The sequence below is a fragment of the Callospermophilus lateralis genome, chromosome 10 (genome assembly GCF_048772815.1).
Source record: "Callospermophilus lateralis isolate mCalLat2 chromosome 10, mCalLat2.hap1, whole genome shotgun sequence".
In the NCBI taxonomy this organism is placed as follows: domain Eukaryota; kingdom Metazoa; phylum Chordata; class Mammalia; order Rodentia; family Sciuridae; genus Callospermophilus; species Callospermophilus lateralis.
Window position 1 is genome coordinate 1111023 of NC_135314.1, and position 19844 is coordinate 1130866.

The following is a 19844-nucleotide window of genomic DNA, read 5'->3' on the forward strand; positions in this document are numbered from 1 at the left end:
TGTTCTGCCCTCAACCGACGGGAGCTGCCATGGCCCAGCCCGGCAAGGGAGGCATGGCAACTCACCACCGCCCCTCCCGTGCCTCCCGGTCCCCCCACACTGCCCCCGGGTGCACCCTGTGGACCAGGCCTGTCCCCTGCGGCAGCCAGACCCATGCAGGTCACCTTGTCGTAAGGGCTGTCGCTGGGGCTGGAAGTCAGCCAGCCCGTAAAAGCCCTGCAGGGTGGTCTTGACCACCGACCCAGGAGGCCCAGGCCCCGCAAGCCTCCTCCACATTCTTGAGCTTCCAGGGGCTTGACAACTACTCAGGTTCCCAATCTGCCTTCGCAACGGGACCCAGGGACACCAGCCTGCCCGGGTCCTTCTAGGAACGCCCCCTGCACCCAGCGGCTCCTCTGCAGCCTGACCAGACCCAGGGGGCAGACCTAGGAGTCTGTCCCCCAGCAAACAGGCAGGTGCAAGGCTCCTGGGGAGTGGGGGGGCCCCGCTCAGGCAGCAGAGCCGGTGAGGGCTGGTCTCCCATAGGGTGCATCCAGGGAGGGGGCTGGGGACACCACCTGCCCAGAGCCCCAGCACTGACCCACACGGACAGTCCACGGGGTGCAAGACCCCGAGTCCACACCCCGAGTCAGAGGCACAAAGCTTGGGCCCCACACAGATGCCCAGCAAGGTGACCAAAGGCCTTCCGTGGGGCCCAGGAGATAGGCGCTGGGGTGGGTGTGGGGCCCACGCCACGGCAGTGTCCCAACAAGCACACAGAGGCTGGGGGTCAGAGGCCAGCGAGGCCCAGAGCAAGAGGGGGCCTGCCTGGGAGGAGCCGGGCACAGCCCAGGGGTCAGGCGCATGCAGGCACCGGTCACCGTACGGGGCCTGGCCTGGGCGGGCGTGGGCTGCTGCAGGGTGTCCTGCGCTGGCCTCCTGGGGTCCACACCACCTGCAGCAGGAGGGAGGAGGAGGAGGGAGAGACATCGGTCACCGTAAACAGGGAGCTGGGCCTGCTTGCCCTGTGAGCTGCCACTCGTCACCACCAAGCCCGAATCTCCCCTTGACCAGGCACCTCGAAGGCTCCAGAGGGAGCTGGCCCAGGAGAGGGCAGCAGAGAGCCGACAGTGGGCTCCACCAGACCCCGATGCAGAGGGGCAGGTGCTGTGCTGGCGGGAACCTGCCCATGGGTGCCCAGGAGGCAGGCGAGGACGCCCCATGGGGTGCCCAGGCGGTGGGCAAAGACAAGGGAGCAGAGCTTCTGCCTCCGGCTGACACGCCCTCCTGCCCTGCTCAGCCCTGATACAGGGTGACCCGAGGTCCCCTCACCACAGAAAGGACAGCAGCATGCCAGAGATGGCGGCTGCGTGGGGGCAATGGGAAGAACTTTCCTGCCAGGGAGCAGGGCAGCCAAAGGAGCCACGCCAAGCTGGGCCTGAGTGGGCACCAGGAGACCCCTGTGCTGCTGACCCCTGCCCAGCCAGGTACCCTAGCCCCCTCCCTGCAGTCCTGCTATGACCCTGGGCGGGTCCACCTTTACACCCTGGGGTGCCCAGCCAGGAGGGGCTTGCAGTGGGTGCAGAGAGACTCCTGCTGAGCCCGCGGCAGTGTCCGGGCAGATTTTGTAAGGGCCACACGACACTTGAGAGCCCAGGGCCAGGGCAGGCAGGAGCCCCAAGGTGGAGAGAGGGAGGGAAGTGGCTGCCCCCGTAGGCTTCCACCAACCCAGCCCTGGCACCACGGGTCACCCTCACCTCAACCCCCTCGGCCGACGCAGCCCCTCAGCCAAGAGCGTCCACGTGGAAAGCCCCTCAGGCCTTGCTGAGAATGATCTTCCGGTGAGAGAGACGCGTGTAGAGCTCTGGCCTCCAGGCCTGGGCCACGTCCGCCTCTCGTGGAAACACACAGGAGAAGGACAAGGAGCAGCCCCATCAATCCCGTGTCCTGGGTCCAGGTGACAGCCTAGGCCCTGCAGGGAGGCCCGGGCCACAGGAGCGACTGACACCCATGGTGACCAGGCAGGACAGTGGTGACCAGGCAGGTCGGCCTCAGCCCCACCAGGGCCACGGTGCCCAGTCAGACACAGGGGAGCTCCCATGTCTTCTGGGAGCGCTGAGAAGAGGCAGGTGTCCAGGAGCAGACGCCGCTGGCCTGACAAGCAGAGACCAGGAGATTCTGGTCACGTGCCCAATCCACATGGGCCACACGCCAACCAGACTGCAGAGGCTCACTTGGGGACGGGGACCCACCTCCATCGCCATCGCCCCAGGTTCCCTGAATGCTCTGTTCCACTGGAGCAGACGGGACCAGAACTCCGGTGTCCCCGAGGCCCCCGACACTCTGGGGTGAGCACCCCACGGCCGGCTGCCTCCTGGGCATCACTGTGCCCAGTCCTGAGTCCTGCAGCCCGGGCTCCCCTGCAGGAGCCGCATCCCTCCCGCTCGGGCAGGGCCTGCTGGGCCCTGGAGCAGCACAGCCCCGGGGTCCAGGGTCCTCACACAGCAGGCGCTCAACGAGTGCAGACTGCTCCTCAGCTGCTGGGTGAGCGCCCTCCACCACCCCACAGATCAGGCACCGCTGGGCCCCTGGGATGCTGACCAGTGGCTGCCAGGAGGTGAGCAGGCCCTTAGCCTGGGACACGCCCCCAGGCCAGCGCGGGTTCCCACCAGGCCCGGCAGTGCTGCCCAGCATCCCCGGCCTGGCTGGGACATCCCCAGACTGCTGGACAGTGCTGATGGCCCCCACAACAGGGTCCCGCCCTGGACATCTGAACCTGCCAGGGGGCAGCTGCACCCACCCGCCCACACCTCAGATTCCAAACCAGACGCCACACGGAAGTGGCCTAAGCTGCAGGAACAGGGTGTGACCCGCCCATGGGACCCACTGCAGAGTCCAGTCGAAGTCATCCGCAAACGGCCAGCCAGCAGTGGCCTCTCCTCAGAATGCCGGGCAGGGACAGCACATCCTCAGAGAAGACCTCTTCACCCCTCATGAGCATGGAGAGTCGGCCAGCCTCACTGCCAAGCCGTGACCAGAGCCAGGGTCAGGAGCTCAGCACTGACAGGGCCATGAGGCCCCACGCCTGCAGTGACTCCAGGGTCAGGGGCTGGGGACTCCTGCTGACCTCTCTACAAGTCACCGGACACATCTGTGCTCGGACCCTCCCAGAAGGCAGCCCCCTGGCAGCAGGTGGGCAGGCAAGGAGGGCACCCAGGTGCTGTAGGCTCCCCTGAGCTCAGGGCCTCGGTTCCCTGCAGGTAAGGGAGAAGCCACTGCGGGGCTGGTCACACTGCGGGGCTGGTCACACTGCGGGGCTGGTCAGGGGGAAGGACGCTCAACCCCCTCCACCCTCTAGAAAAGGCGCTACCCCGGGGCCCATGCCAGCCTCTGCAGAGAGCCCACCCCCAGGCAGGCCAGCCAGCTCTCCCTCTGCCCCGGAAGGCGTGGGCCTCAGGGAGCGTCCCCCTCACAGCCCTGCCCGGTCTCGGGGATACAGCGGGAGGCCCGGGCAGCATCTAGACAGGGCCCTTCCCAGGTCCCTGTGCAGCTGGGACCCAAGTCACAGCACCGTGAGCTGAGAGCAGGAGAGCAGAGGAAGTCGCTCCGGGCCTTGTGGGGACCCTCCTCAGCCAGGGCCGCCCACCACCTACCTGTCCCCGCCGGGGGGCGAGGGGGGACTGAGGGCTGTCACAAAGGGGCTTATCCAAGGGAAGTCACGTCTTCGGTCAGCAATGACGGAGGCCAAGGTGGGAGCCACCAGCCGCCTGAGCACCCAGAGGGAGCCATCCCCGAACGCTGAGCGGCCCACAGTCCTGCCAGGCCCTGAGGCTGGGCCTGGGACAGGTGCCCTGTCCTGCTCGACCAACACACCCCAGGTGCCCAGGGCCAGCCAGGCAAAGCCCCTGCTGCCCCAAGTAGGAGTAGAGCCCGTCCCCAGGACCACCATAGGTGCCCGTGTCCGTCTGTGCTCTAGGAGCACAGAGAACCCAAAGGGGACATCGCCTGGGGCAGGGACCGGCCATCTGTGTCCAGCCCGGTGCTCTCCAGGAGTGGTTCTTGATTCCTGCACCTAGGGAAGGGTGAATCTGCTCCTGAGCCAGACCACCTGGGCCAGGAGCAGTGGCCAGGGTGGGGTGGCCCGGCGTGCGTCGGCTGGGACGGAGGCCTGTCCCTGCTCCCTCCAGCCAGGCGTGACCTGCAGCTGGCATTCCCACTGGATGTCGACTTTTAAAGATAAAACTTTAAAAACTCCTGAAGCTTTCCCAGGTAGCCAGACCCACTCCTGAGCACCCTGCAGCAGGCTCCGAGGAGCGGCCCACACCCCCCGCACCCGCCGCGCTCCTGGCCTCTACCTGGAGCACCCACCGAGTCCACAAGAGAGGCTCGCACCTGGGGAAGAGAGTCCAGTCTGAGCAGCCACACGCCCGGGGCCCCAGCCAGGACCGATGGCCTCTGCCCAGCACCTGCTGCCCGGGAGGGGGGTCCCGCACCTCAGCAGCACCCAGCTAGCTTCCACGGGTCACCGCTCCTCACGGCGGCAGGACCCAGGGGGACAATGAAGCCCTGAGATTTGTGGGCATCTGGGTCAAAGGTCACATCCAGAGCCAGGGAGGACAGGGACACCAGGTCCCCGAATGGCCAGTTTCACCTTGGCAGGCCCTACGACTGCAGAAGCCACTGGACCCCTGTTAACTGCCCTCCAGGGGCGTGACAGACCACCTGTGTGAGAGCCAGGGACTGGGGGCCTCCCCGCACCCCTCCTCCCACGCTCCCCGTGTCTGTCAATGCCGTGGGCTCTGTTCACGTGGCGGGGACTCCTGTGCCCTCAGTTCCTGGCCCATGTGGGCACTTCTCAGGCAGGACTCTGCTGGCTTGGTGGCAGGAGTGACCAGCCACACAGAGGCCACAGCAAGACTTGCAGGGAAAAGGCCTGGGAGGAGGGGTGGGCACTGCAGAAAGAGGCATGGTGGACAGGACGCTGAGCTGGGTGGCCAGGAGGTCAGCGAGCAGGAGGCCTCTGCATGGCCCCTGTCCTGCTCTTGCTGTGACGTCTCACAGAGGTGGCCCAGCTCTGCTGGGGTTACTGTGACCACTGCCTTCATGAGAGGAATCGGGTCACCCTCGTCCCAGTGGGCCCACAACAGGCTCCACCCCAGTGTCCTGTGTTGGAAGGTTCAGAACTGGGAGAGCAGAGGAGAGACCCCGAGGCCTGAAGAGCGGGCACTGTGGCAGAGCACGCTGCAGACGCTCCAGTGACACCAACACTGACCAGGTGGCCGGGGGCAGCAGGAAAGGGACAAAGTGCCAGAGCCCCGGTGACCACCCACTGGAGATGTTCGTGTCAGGTCAGACACAAAGACTGGCAGGCTGAACGGAGCAGAGCAGGGCGCCCTGGGTGGGGAGGCAGCCGGCCTCCTGCAGCCTCAGATGGAGGCCAGCCAGACCGGAACCGCCTTGTCAAAGAACAACCCCAAACGCACATTATCTGATTGGGGTCAGCCAGGAAAAGAAGAAAGAAAAGGAAAGAAAACCTTATCACTGGTCACTAAAGAGCAGCAGGGATTAGAGCCAGAGAGCGAAGGTCAGATCAGATGCTCCCAGATACTGGGCACTCACCATGAGATAAGGCCCAGGAGAGCCTGGCCCAGGAGCCCTAATCAGTGTCACCACCACAGGAGGGACGCCAGCTGGCCAGGGACAACTGGGGCCACAGCAGGAGGGGCTGAGGGGGCGAGCACTGGCCTGGGGGCGGTGGGAGGCCGGCCCTGCTGTCCAGTTCAACCATTAACTGCTGGCTGGCCCTAGGGAGGCTCGGCAGAGTTGGGAGGGGAGCTGCACAGTGTCCAGTACCCTGGCCAGGAAGTGGCCTGCAGGAGCCTGGCCAGGGCTGGCTGGTCCCTCCTGAGCTAACTGGCAGGCCAGCCCTCTGCTGCCAACCAGGCTGCTCCGCAGACGCGCTGAGCTGTGGCGGGCAGGTGTCTGCTTCCATGGGCAGACAGACGGGCGCAGACACACCGCACCCCAGAGGTCCCAGGCACAGCCCCACACATCTCCCCGCTCTGTCCTTCCTGCTCCCGGCACAGGGCCAGGGCAGAACCAGGAGGAGCTCGCGGCCAGCTGCCCGGCCAGGAGCGGGGCTGTGAGCGCAGGGCTCTCGGAAGGGCCCATCCCCAGGCATTTGTGAGAACACAGGGCAGAGCCTTCATCCACGTTTCTGAGCCGGCCTCTCCGGGTGGCCAGTTTGGCCACTTTCACGAGGCAGCTGGGTCTGCGCCCACGTACTGCCAGCTGCCCGTGTCTCTGGCAGTGGGTCTGGCGGAGCCTTCTGGATAGCTGAAGGGCAGTCGGTGGGCTCCAGACAGGGGAGGCCGGGGCGGAACTGACTCCTCCCCACCAGGGCCGGCCGGCTGCAGGGCACCGCCCCCTCCTCCCGGGTGGCAGTCGGCTGTCCCTGAGCCCAGGCCTGGGTGTCCCTCCCTGCTCTGCCAGGGTCTGTTGGGAGATCATTCTGGGGACCTGACGGCAGAGGTCCTACTGAAAACCAGGGACTGTCCTCAGGGCAGGGACCCGTCAACTTCTCCAGGGGAGCCCTTGCCTCGGGGGCCCTAGATATGCAGGAGGAGCTGGCCCCAGGACCCCGGGCCTCACGAGAGGTTCCTGGCTCCTGCTCAGGTGGGTGGAGTGGGACACAGCACAGGTTCCCACCACGGCCCCCAACGGTGGCACCTGTCCTTGCAGGTGGCCTGAGCCCTGACGTGCTGGCTTGTCCAGGGCTGCCATCGGCTGCCGTAGCAAGCTCACGCGTCAGTGGCTTGAAACCGGAGTCTGTCCCCTAGAGCCCTGAAGTCAGAAGGCTGAGGCCACGGTGTGGGCAGGGCCGCTCCTCCCGGGCGCCCAGGGGGAGAGTTCCTGCCTCGCCAGCCTCCAGAGGTGCCTGCCCTGCTGGGCCCACAGCTCCTCCCTGCCTCCCTGCCTCCAGGCCAGCAGCGCAGCACCCCAGCACCTCTGCACCCCACCCCGGTCCCTGGCAAGGACACTGGGATTATGAGGCCCACTGATCCAGGGCCATCTCCCCAGCTCAAGACCCTGATGGCTCTCAGAGCGGGTGCAGGCCACCTGGGGCCGTCACTTGGCCTGGCACACACGCCCCTGGTCAGCAGGAGCACAGATGTGGGTCTCGGCCTCAGCCGAGCCTCAGATCACTGGAGCCTGGCCTTGGCCCTCTGGCTGCCAGGCTGGGACATCTTCAGGTCTGGGGGGCAGGACTGCTGCCGTCCATCTGAGAGGCCCGGGACTCAGGCACCCAAAGAGAGGGCTGTGCCCACAGGCCAGGCTGCAGCCGACAGCAGGTCTACAGTGTGAGGTCCCCGTGATGACAGGACGTGGCGTGCGGTCGGGGGACGTCCCCTCCTGGACAGCAGACCTGCCTGGCCTTCTCAACCGCTCCCAAAGGTACATTCATGAGTGACAGCCCAAGCAGCCCGCCTTCCCGCCAGCTGTGGCAGGCCTTCCCAGAGGGTGCACACCAGTTCACCCAGAGGACAGGAAGACCCTGATGGCCCCCAGGGACCAGCAGCCCTGGCCAAGATGTCCCCAGTGGTTCCACTCCAAAGCTGGAGCTGAGGCTCAAGGTCACACAGCAAGTCAGAGGCCAATGCTGGGGTGGGAGCACATGTGGCCTGCTGTGGGGTGACAGCGGGCAGCCGGGGCTAGAGCTGTAGGGTGGCCAGGGGCAGGGCTGCTGGGCAGAGAGGGTAAGTCGTCAGACAGCCTCTCGGGCTCCCAGCCCGCTGTGCACAGGAGCCCGTCCTGACCCTCCCCTGCCTGGTCCAGAGCCCCCCCCCGCCCCCCCCCCCGCTCCCCTTCCCCGCCCCCGCCCCCCCCGCCCCCTCCCCCCACCCCGCCCCCCCCACCCCCAGCCTGCCCTACTGGGGGATTTCCCAGGGAACTTCCTTCACAAGCCCTAGCCCTTCACAAGTCTTCTGCAGAGGAAGGAGGTGACGCAAGGGCCGCCTCAGGATGCGTGCAGGGAATCCCTGTGGACAGAGGGGCCTTCCCGCCCCAGTGCCTGGGGACCAGAGCACGCGGAGTCAAGGGTGGCTCTCCTTTCTGGTCAGAGGCTGAGGGCCGGGGACAGAGAGGAAGCCGGTGGCAGCGGTGGACCCAGCCTCTCCACAGGGAGGCCCCCCCTCTCAGGAGCCTCCGACAGAGACACCGCAGGGTCTCTCACTCTTTTTGTTGGTGCCAGAGATTGAACCCAGGGAGCTTTATCCTCTGTTTTAATTTGAGAGAGGGACTTGCTAAGTTGCTCAGGGCCTTGCTACATTGCTGAACCTAACCGTGAACTTGAGACCCTCCTGCCTCAGCCTCCCAAGCGGCTGGGATGACAGGGGTGCGCCACAGTTTTCTGAGATCACAGCGTGCTGGTGACAAGACCCAGCATGCAGAGGAAGGCAGGGGGCCGTGGGTTCCTCTGAGAGGGTGTGAAGTCGATGTCACCAAGCCCATGGCAGCTTGGGCGGCCCCCTGTCCTGACATGGACCATCAGGCACAGCTCATGACCTGTAGGAACAGGAGCTGCATCCTGGTCCTGACCCTGTCCTGACCCTGGCAAGGCCACCCTCCCGGGGCACTGCCTGGCAGCTGGGATGGAGCCACAGCAGGGAATCATGGAGCCCCCGACGGGCGGGGCTATCAGCTCTCATGTCTGGAGTTGATAGGGACTATGCCTCCTGAGAGACGGCCCGCTGACCCTGCGTGCCCCCACGGAGCGGCTCAGGGACAGGAGGAACCCCCTTCCGTCCCCATCCACAGGTTAGAGACTAAGACACAGAGAGGGTGAGTAACATGCCCAAGGTCACGTGGCACTTGGGGCAGAGCCAGATCAACACCCAGAGATGACGACCGTCCATCATCTCATCAGATGGCACCCTGCCACCTAGGGAGGCCAAGTAGGTGGCCAGGCTTCCTGACACGGCAATATCTGATGATTTGGTGACTCCCAGTCGCTTCCTGTGAGAACCAGCTCCCGTGCCACACCACAAGGCAGACTGGAGGGGGGACGGCCGACTTCCGGGGGATGCCCTGCCTGTGGGTACCGACTACAAAGCCGTGAGCCAGGCCATGCAGGGTCCACCTGCCTGGGTGGCTTGCCATCGCAGGGTCCCTCCCGGGGTGGGCAAGGGGCCACAGGACGGGAACAACGCCACGCCTCTGGAGTGCCATGTCCCCGCCAAAGGCTGAGCACAAACACTACGGTGACGCTCCAGCTGCCCCATTCACAGTCAGGAGGCAACAGGAAAGGTATCCTGACCAGGAGAGGACATCAGGCCCAAAGGGCCACCCGGGGGACAACGGAGCCGGCCGACGTGTCAGGACGCCGACCTCCCTGGACGGCACTTCTCTACCCGTCACGGGAGCCAGGGTTGGGGTGACGGCCGCCGCAGGCTGGGAGCCGGTGGAAACCAGTCGCCTCCTGATGGCCCCACCCCACCACTCAGCCCAGCTCTGGCCGGGGGCACCCGAGATAAGGACCGTGAGAACACGGAGCTGGATGGAACCCAGACCCGGGCGCTCTGCCGGGCTCCCAGATAACAGCCGCCCTGCTCCACGTTGCCGGGCACTCAGACCCTGGTCAGCAGACACACTGCTGTCCACCCTCCCACTTCTGGGGCAGGCAGGCCCCTCACAGAAGGTGCCCATACTGCACAGCGGAAAAGGCCAGGTGCCCAAACTTGCCCCAAGGGCTCACACCCGTCACCTCCCAGGCCCTGGCCAGTTGGGTAAAGGGGTCCCTGAGCTTCCCCATCAAACGCCAGTCTCCACCCTGCAGCAGGCCACCAGTGGGCTGGGACTTTGCCGTGGGCCACAGAGGATCCTGGGACAGTACTCCCTCCCCTCGCAGGAGCCTGCCCACAAGGGCCCAGGGCAAACTGGGCTTCACAGGGCCAGAGCGGCTCAGCTCTGTGAATAGCCTGGTTCCTTCCAAGGCGAAGTCCTTGGTTGTCTAAGTGGACAAGCCATAGAGGCTCCCTGGGGCCGGGCCACATCTGGACTCAGGTCAACAGAGGTACATCCAGCGTGGCCTCCCAGCAGCTGATGGGGCCCTAGCTCTCCACGGCCAGGACAGGAAGGGGCAAGACAAGTTGGACCCGCTGGAGAAGAGATGCCCCCTGCAGCTCAGGGGCCTTCCCGGCGGCTCTCTCACCAACTCCAGTCGCCCCGCGGGGAGGTGCCCCCTACTCACCAAGAAGGGCCTGTGCTGGCAGGTCTTTCCTGGAGGGGGACCCCGCTGCTGAAACCTGACACTGCTGAAAGATCTAAGCTGGGCTTGGACGGGAGGCCTGACCAGGGCTGGTCCTGAACCCACTCCCTGCAGCAGCACACAGCACCGTGCTGCAGACCCAGGTCGAAGCAAGGCACCAGCGAGGGGGGTCCGCACACCCTCGCACACCCTCGCACACCCTCGAGGTGCAGCCCCCTCAAGTCTCCCTGCAGGCCCTGTCAGAGCCCTGCTCTGTCTGGCTTAGCGTCCTCTCCAAGGGACACCCTACAGAGGTCCCCCTGACCCAGGCAGTCCCCAGGCCAACTGGACCCAGCGCCTCCTGCACTGCCTGCAGAGCTGGAGCTACCTGGTCTTCATGCAGCCTGTGCCCAGGGCCCCTGCCCTTCCTGCTGCTTCACAAAGCCCCCATGGTTACAGAGCACCACAGGGGATCAGCCCGGAGTGACCCCGACCGCAGGCATGAAATTCCAGAAAGATGTACGGGCTTGTGAACAGGTTCTCCATCGCGGCTCTGGCTGGAGCCGCGGAGCTGTGCTGAGGCTTGCCTGCGCAGAGGCCCTGGGAGGAGCCGCACTCCTGCAGGCACAGGGCGCAGACATTAGCCTGCAGCCTCCAAATCTAATCTGACTCAGCGCCTCTGTGATCAAAAGCTCTTTCTGACAGCCATTCGGAGTTGGCCCAGACCCGCCAATCCAGGACACACCCCTCGGCCAGCCACCAGGCTCTGCCGTCCCCCCTGCCAGCACCCGCAGTGCTGGGGAACAAAACTGGCGGTGCTCTGTGCCTGCCTGGGACTGCCCGTCCCCAGGGGACACAGCACCTGTGTGAAGATGCCGCGTACACCACGTGGCCAGCGTGCATGGAGGACACAGGCGCGTAAGGCTAAGACAGAGCCCCACGCAAGGGCTCCACAAATGACCAACTGCTGCTCAGGACGGAGAAGGAGCTCGCCCGGCCCCCCGCGGGGTTGGAAAAAGAAGGTGCAGGGAGGCTGGGGGCGCCTACCCAGGCGGGGTCTGCACTCAGGCAGCCAGGCGCTCCGGACACAGCCTTCCCTGGCCCTAGGCTGCCTCAGAGTCCAGTCTGCATAACCACATCCGTGCTGGCTCCTTCAAAAACTGCTGGGAGGCGGAGCTCAGAGGCCCTGCTCTGAGAAGGACGCCTGGGCCTGGCAAAGGTGAGTCTCAGACCCCAACCCATTAGGGCAGCGGCCATCAGATCCAGAGAGAGCAGGTAGGTGGTCTGACCAAGCAGACAGGGCTGCAGAGCCATGGGTAGGTGGCCAGTGCCCCAAACCGGTCCATTATCTTCCTGGGCCCTTCCATTTCAAAATGTGCCCAGTTCAATGTTCAATGCAGAACATGGAGTTCAGCTCTGCAGAGTCCCACTCACACACACAGGCACCACACGCCAGCACCAAGGCTGGGGGCTCGTATGTGACAGGCCCTGCGTTGTCCAGCTCTGATGGCTACTGCCCACAGCAGCAGTAGTGACCCACCACTGTGGCTCAGCCAGATGCATCCTCTGCAGGGCCATCCCTGGGCAGCCTCTGTCCACCCTGACACAGCACCTGACTCAGCCTCCAGGAAGAGCTGAGATGGGCAGACAGCTGCGGCTGGCCTGCACAGGTATCTTGGTGGCCACATCTGACAGCCAGCTCTGCCCCTGCCCGGGTCTCCCCACCCACCCTGAGCTCGCTCTGGTGGACAACAGTACCCACACACAGAGGCCCCTCAGCCGACTCACCCCTCCCAGGGGACTTCCAGGGGAAACGAGGGGCTCCCTGACGGTGACCCAGAACACTAGGCCTTGGCCCCCTGGGAAGTGGGCAAGGGTCCCCACCCATGCACCCAGGGCCAGACCTTGGGGAGCTCAGGTGGTCCCCAGCGTGGGCAGTATGAAGAGCCTGATGGAACAGCCCTGGGCAGGAGGTGCTGCTGGGCATCCTCCACCCCTGAACAAGGAGCAGAGGGCACGTGGAGACCCTCTCCCTGCACCCAGGGGTGGCACCTTCCCCACCCAGCCCAGACCCTAGTCTGCCCCCTGTAGCCAGGGGCCAACATGAGGACAGTGGTGTTGCCACAGCAGGAGATGGAGAGGCTGGACAACCCACCCAGGTCCCCTGGCCCTCACAGGGATCCAGAGAAACCAACACAGCTGGCGACAGAAAGAGGCACCCTCGGTGGAGAAAAGGCCCGTGAATCCAGGGAGAGGGCATGTGCTCTGCAGGTGCTGTCCGTGGGGCCTGGCACGTGTCTGCGTGGGATGTGTACCTGTGTTTGTGTGCACGTTGTGATTGGGGAATGTTATCTGTGCCGGTGTGTGTACCTGCCCGTGTGGGCATGTGTGTCTGCATGAGCACAGGCAGGCACGGACTTCCTGTGTGTGGTGGTGAAGCAGAGCGGTGGTGAGTGAGCAGGGCTCTCTGCCGGCCAGCCCAGCGTGGGTGCCTGCCCCTGGGTGAGCTCAGTTACACTCCTTCTAGGTTTCCCTGCAGAGGAGTCCCTCTCCCCCTCCTCCTTCCTGCAAAGGAAAACAGGAGTACCCTGAAAAACAAGTTTTGCTGAAATTCAAAACTGTCTTCGAGGTCCTTGCCTCTGAATCCTGAAGACTCCCCAGTGGGCAAGCCCAGGAACAAGAGCCCTTTCCTCCGGCTCAGGTCTGACTCCGCTCAGGGGCCTGCACGTCCCAGGACGGTGGACACCACAGACCTGGACAGCAAGCCCAACCCCTGCAGGCTGCCTGGGGAGAAGGTCAGGGCCCTGGCCTGTACTCACCACCAGACGATGGCGGAATGAAAAGATGGGGCTGGGGCAGTGTGGGGGTGGCACCTAGGGCATGAGAGGCTCGGGGACAGGAGGCATGGAGTAGCCGGCTCCTGGCATGACCACAGGATTTCTGCACATGCCCACCAAGCATGGCCTTCTTCACAAGCCTCTCCCAGGGCCCCGGGCCTCTGCCTATGTGACTCCAAGGGGAGACACTGCAGGCCAGTCTGCCCCCTGCCTCACACCAGGGGCCTTGGGAACACCACAAGCAGCCCCAGTGCAGAGGCACCAGCCATGGGCCTCAGGTTTCCAATGGGGAAATATACAACAGGGCAGTCAAAAGCAGGAGGATCGCAGGAACCAGCCCGGCAATAAGACAGGGCTTCCTTTGGGGGTCAAGTGCAGCACAGAGGGAAAACAGAGGGAAAATGCACTGGTCAGGAAAAGTGTGCACTCCAGACAGGCTGACCCCTGCTAAGTCAGGCTTCACCCACACGAGCTTTCCTCCAACACACCGGCTCCTCCCTCCCTCATCCAGGACACCCGCCTTATCTGTGCCTATGAGAAAACACCTCTTTCCACCGGGGCAGCTGCTACTGTGTCCAGGGACGGGGTTCTGCTGGGATTGGGGTCTGGGCAGTGCTGGGGGAGGGGTGGGGCAGCACGGCCCCTGCTGAGCACTTCCTGCTTTACCCCCAGGGTGTTCCTGACTGCTAGGAGGGGACTTCCTGGTCCTCAGGACTGGAGGCTGTGGCTCAGGCCACCTTCTCAACCAGGACCTTCCTAGGAAGTCATGAGTTCACGTCCATGTCCTGCCCTCAGAGGTCCAGATTCCATCTCGCCAAAGCTCACCCACACCACGATGATTCCTGATTCCGTTTGTTCCAGCCACAGGCTGAAACCCCTCGCCTTTATGGCCACCCCTTGGTACTGGCAGGGAGGCTTCCCAAGGGGCAGGAGCTGGCCCTCCAGGCCTTCCCCTTCCTCTGTCATCTCAGGATGACAAGAGTCTTCAGGCTCACAAATACCTGTATATGCGCCCTGGACTGGGCCAGTGTTGGCTGACCACAGTGCAGAGGGGACAGCCCCTGCAGCCATGAGAGACAGCCCAATCCAGCCAGCAAAACCCCCACCTCAGAGCCATGAGCAAGGTTTTTTGCAGTTAACATAAACAAGTAAGGAATCCTCTGTCTCCAACCAACAAGTGCCAGTAGCCTGCTTACAAAGTAGCTGACTTAAAAAAAAAAAAAAAAATCGTAGTTGTCGACAGACCTTTATTTTATTTATTCCTACCTGGGACTGAGAATGGAGCCCAGAGCCACACATGCTGGACAAGGGTTCTGCCACTGAACTGCAACCCCAGCCCAATAGCTACTTTTTTTAGTATATATGTTTTAGTTGGACTCAATGCCTTTATTTGTTTTTACGTGGTGCTAGGACCAACCCAGGGCCTCACACTTGCCAGGCAGGTGCTGCTCTGCACGGAGCCACAGCCCCAGCTAACTTTCTAAAGAGGCCCATTCCTCGGTTAGCCGGGTGACTAAGCCCACTGGACACAATGGTCATCTTCCCTCCCAGATGACCCCCTCCCCTCTTCAGCTCTCCTCCTTTCCCACCATCTGCGGCAAGAGGCCTGGGGCAGCCTGGGCCAGGCAGGTGATGCCCTCCTGCTAACCGACCCGACTGGGTCCCTCCTCCTTCATCCAGGACACCCCTCCTCATCGGCGCCTATGAGAGAACACCACCGGGGACACCTCTCGGGCCTTTGCTGCGCTCCTCCGCAGGCAGAAGACCCGGCCCTGGCTGGGAACCAGCTCCCAGGGGGCGGCCAAGGAAGTTTCCGGGGAAGTCGGGCGCACGGGCTGCGGTCTGCGCAGGAGAGAGCGCGGCCTGCGAACAAGGACCTCGGAGTATTGTTCCGGGCGGCCGAGCTCGGCGCTGGCGGCATCAAAGGGGACCGCGCGCAACCCGACACCGTGGCGGGCGCGGGGACAGGCCTGGAGGCTGGCGCGGCGCACAAAGGCTGACCGGGCCGCCTGGAGCTGGGCCCTGGAGAAACCCTGCGGCTTGGCCACCACAGGTGCGAAACTCAAAGCCTGCACCACCACTTCAGGTCTTCCTCAGGGACCTGACCGCCCACGGTCACTCCGAGGACCGGGAGGCATGACCCGCGGCGGCCGCGAGGGCGACACAGGACCGGAGGGTGGTTGCTGGTACCGCGGCGTCTGCGGAGACACCGCAACCACGGCCAGGGCCCTGATCCTTCGCTGGCCGGCCACCTGCCCGCGGCCCGCTGGGCGCACCAACTTCCCCGAAGGGCCGCTCAAGTTTGGTCGCGACACAAGGGGCTTTGGGCGCCGACAGCTCGCCACGCCCGGGGGCCCAGCCCTCACCCCGGTCCAGCGGCACGCGGAGGAGGTGCGATCCCCCAGCGGCCAAAGAATGAATGGCCGGCGGCGGGGCTGGGGACACACCGCCCCGCCCGCCCCGCCGCGCTCCAGCCGCCGCCGGCCACCTGTGCGCGTGGGCAGGGCCAAGGCGCAGCAGTCCTCCCGGGACCCGGGGCGAGGGCGCAGGGCGGGGGCGAGAGGACCGCCGGGGCCGGCGGGAGACCCGCACCCAGGGCGCCCGAGGCCGGCAGGCACGAGCGCGCGGACTGCGTGCCCGCGGGGTCTCACCTGGCTCCGTGGAGACCGCGCGGACGGCGAGCAGGAGGACCAAGGGGGCGAACTCTTCCAGGAGGCGCCGCCGCGGCGCTAGCCAGGACCACCTGCGTGCGACAGCCACAAGTTAGGGTGCTGCGCACGCCCCCCGCCCGCCCGCGAGACCCCAGCCCGCGCGCGCGCCCCCAACCGCACCTTGGCGCCATGCTCCGCAGCCGACCCGTCTACGCCGCGGATGCTGAGCCCTGAGCCGCTGTGCGCCCGCCTGCCCGTCCGCGGCCCGGCCGGGCAGGGGCGGGCCGGGGCGGGGACAGCGCGATGGGCGGAGCGACGGGCACTGGGCCCGGCCTGGGCTGGGGTGGTGAGGGACGCGGGCGGACCGGGAACCTGGTGACCCGCTGAGACAAGCGGGGGCGGACACGGACCAGCAGTTCTCCCGACTTCTGGCACTCCTAAGTGCGTGGCCAGCCTCCGCATGGAGCGGCCTCCCGCCGCCGCCAAAGCGTGCACGGGGTCGGGATTGAAATTCCGGTCAAGGTCCCAGAATGTCCAGTGAATCAAGCCCAACCTTCATTCCTGAAGGGGTTCACTGCGGCCTCCCCAGGGATCCATCCTGAGGCCCTGAGTCCGTGGAGCAGTGGGAAGGCCAGAGATTCCAACAAAGACGTCCACCACTAGAGGACAGTGGGCGAGGAGGCAGCTGGGCACCTCCCACCGGCTTGCTTAAGCAGAGGTGGAGAGGTGGAGGCCACGGGACCTCCCTGCCTCCATGAGCTCTGGGCCCAGGACATAAGTACATCCAGAGGCCTCAATCATGTGGCCCGTCCCTCCTACTGAGGCTCCCTGCCAGTGGCAGACCCCAACATGGGCCTACAAGCCCCATGAGCAACCTTCTCGGGATCCTGCCCCCACTTCCACGCCGACCCTGATTCCTGGAGGGGTGGGGGCTCCTGGGGGATCCAGGAGGGGCAGTGAGAGGCAGGCTGCGCCTTCATGACCGCCAGGCTCCGGAGAGCTCCTTCCCCCTCGGAGGTCAGCTGCTTCTCCTGGGAGCCTTACACACACACACACACACACACACACACACACACACCGTGGGCTCTGCATTCCTGAACCCGCCCACCCAGGCCGGGCCTTCCCAGCAGCTGTGCTCTGTGGCCCTCCTGGCCCTGCCACACACCAGGACCCTCCATCCATCACCTCCCTGGACAGGGACCCCTCCTGTTAGTAGAAAACAGGAGCAAGCCCCAGCTATCCCTGGTTTAGTGACTTTCTCCCAGACATTCTGGGTCCCACCCTGGCCCATCCTCACTGTCCCTACCCAACCAGGACTCATCTCCTGGGCCACAAAGAGGCATAAACAGCAGTAGACTCCTGCCCCTCCCCTCCCTGTCCACCCAGCCCCCAGCATCTGCCTAACTTCACACTTCCCCCAGCCTGACCCCCCAGTCGCTCCACATTGATCCCCATCTTTGCCTGCTTCATGCCCCTCCACACGGACCCCCGCACCCCCATACCTAGCATCCTGCTTCCCTGGGCCTGCCTGCTGGGGCCTCCCACCTGCCCTGGCTCTGCCTCTGCACCTCCCCTCTGCCTGCTGGCTCTCCAGCTGCAGCCAGAAGCTGCTGGGAATTCTGATCCACTCACATCACCTACTTCAGCCTCTGGGGCTGGATCCTGCCCTGGACCTGGGGCCTGCCCAGGCCTGCCCATCTGCCTGGCCCACATGCCCAGGTCTACCGCCTCCAGGCCTGACCCAGGTGCCAAGGCCTGTGGTCCGCTCTGAGGACTGTGACCAGCCTGTTGAACAGAGAAGTGAGGTGCGCTCTTGCCAAACTGGCTTCAGACGGGGATGGAGGGTGGGCCCCACGGTGCCCAGGACAGTGAGTCTATGTTCCTGTCTGTGTGGTGTGTTTCTGAGCCCTTGTGTCTGTGTGCATGTCCGTGTGTGTCTGCACGTGCCCTGTGTTGTCATTTCTGATCCGGATGGCCGGCCTGCCTGGGGCTCGAGGCCCATCTGTCCATCAGACAGCTCCTGTCCTCCTCTGCTCTCCGGCCTACCCTGTGTCACCCATGTCGGGCCACCCTGGACTGCGTAGCACCCGCTGCAGGCATGTGGACTTGCCTCTGCTTGGCCAGGAGAGGGGCAGCTCTGGGAGTGGGCGCCACCGCTGGGCTGAGTCCCGCCCCTGCTTGTTGTCACACTACCCCTTGCCCTTTTTGGGTGGAACATCGGATGTCCCCCTCAGTCAACTGGGCGTCAGAACGAGCCCTCTCCCTCCTCTGGCGTCTCTCTCTTCATGACCTCCGGGCTCCGGAGAGCTCCTTCCCCCTCGGAGGTCAGCTGCTTCTCCTGGGAGCCTTACACACACACACACACACACACACACACACACACACACACACGAGCCCTCTCCCTCCTCTGGCGTCTCTCTCTTGCCCCTGGGGCCTGTCACCTGAGGCAGAGACGCCGGCGGAGCCCCCCAAGAAAAAGGCACTGCTGTGTGTGTCTGTGTGGTCACTTCTGCCAGCCCAAGTGACCCCGGTTCAGTAGCCCGTGCTGGATGGGGACTCCAGCCCCACCCGGCCCAGTAGGTGAGTCTCCCGCCTGCGACTCTGCGGGGTGGGGAAGCAGGCCCAGGAGGCAGCCCGGGGACAGGGCCAGGGCAGCTCTGGGCCCTGCCATGTGCGGGACTGTGGTGGCCCCTCCCTCCCCGTTAGGCCGGAGGCAGAGGAGGGCCCGTCTTTGGGGTCTTGTGGGCCAGCAGGGGGAGCTGGCCTGGTGGTGTGTCAGGCACCATGGAGTCCTTCCTCGGTGGGCACTCTGCGTGTAGAAAGTGTTCCTGGCCACCACAAACCCGCGGCTTTCTGCCATGAAGCCCTGGGGCCTACTCGGCCCGCGGCTGGTCGAGCATGTCCCTTCACTGGTGTCCCCATGTTTCCTGTGGAAGTCACATCTTTTTCCTATTACAACTCCATTTTTTCCTCTATACACATAGATGGGATCACTGTGGGAAACAGAGAATACAAGTATGCACACAGAAAGACGAGACCCAAGCGACCCCGGCAGGACGAGGCAGGCAGGGGTCCCCAAGCACAGTGGGCTCCCAGCAGCCCAGGCCCGTCCACAGGGACTGTCCTGCTCCCTGAGCAGTGGGTCTCCCTGGGGACTGTGGGTTGTGCAGGGCCCTGTCCAGGCCCAGACGAGCCAGACAGGGACTGAGGCCTGAGAAAGGCAGGTGCCCAAGCCTCTCGGCTCCAGTCGGCCAGCCAGGCCCCTCCTCAGGCCCGGGAGCCCAGAAATGACCGGCTCTCTGAGGAACGGGAACCCCGTCTACACTGAGCTGGCCTAGACTCACCCCAGCTCTGACCCTGCAGGGCTGAAATCTCTGACTCACTCCGTTAGCCTCCCCTCCCCCTGGTCAGTCCCCGGAATCCATTCTGACTCTTCACAGTGAGAAACATGGAGGGACAGTGCTCCCCTCCAGCTGTGGGGCCGGGCTCACGTGGCCACGCCGTTAGGCGGCTTCTGTGGCTGGGACGTGCTACTTGAGGAAGGCACCTTGTAAGAAGGGCCTGTTGGGCCTGCATCGGGTGGTGGGGGCGCACGGCGGCGGAGGCCTGCTCCCCTGTGGCAGGCAGGAGCAGAGAGAGGTGAAGGGCAGGCCCAGTGTCCCTCTAGGGCGCCCCCCGCAAGGCCCCACCTCTGAGGGTCCCAGCACCTCTGACAGCACTGTGGGCTGGGGGCCAACCTTCAACCCCGGCCCTGGGCCTCTCCAGACCCCAACCCCGCTGGGCGGGGGGAGACTGCAGCAGGCAGGAGGGAGAGTTCCCCTGGGCGGAGCAGCGCAGAGGCTCCCAGGCGGCTCCCACTCTGATCTCCCCGGCCCTGACCGCACAGTGCACCCCGCACCGTGAGGGGTGCTGCTCTGGCTCCTGAGACCCACAGACACAGGGAGGCTGGTCCTGTCCCTGCGCTCGGCTCCCCAGCTCTCAGCTCGTGCCGCGCGCTCTGTCACTGGTTAGTTCTGCAGGTGCCCGGCCCTCCGTCTGTCTGCCCCTGTTTCCTTCGCGCTCCCTGCAGAGCCCTGTAGAGCCGTCCTTGGGTCCTTCCTGGGGCAAGGCCTGACGCTGCAGATGCCTCAC

At 64.9% G+C, this 19844-nt stretch overlaps 1 protein-coding gene across 1 annotated transcript in view; it reads right to left on the bottom strand.

Annotated features, from left to right (window-relative positions):
• The window catches only part of Col18a1 (collagen type XVIII alpha 1 chain), a 100898-nt gene extending 84920 nt beyond the window's left edge, over window positions 1-15978 (bottom strand). Inside the window, exons 1-2 of the mRNA XM_076868070.2 lie at window positions 15894-15978; window positions 15714-15805 (exon numbers count right to left, since the gene is read on the bottom strand). Of these exons, the coding sequence (XP_076724185.2) occupies window positions 15714-15805; window positions 15894-15904 (103 nt within the window). The 5' untranslated portion in view covers window positions 15905-15978. The remainder of the gene's footprint in view (window positions 1-15713; window positions 15806-15893) is intronic.
• Between the last annotated feature and the right edge of the window lie 3866 nt (window positions 15979-19844).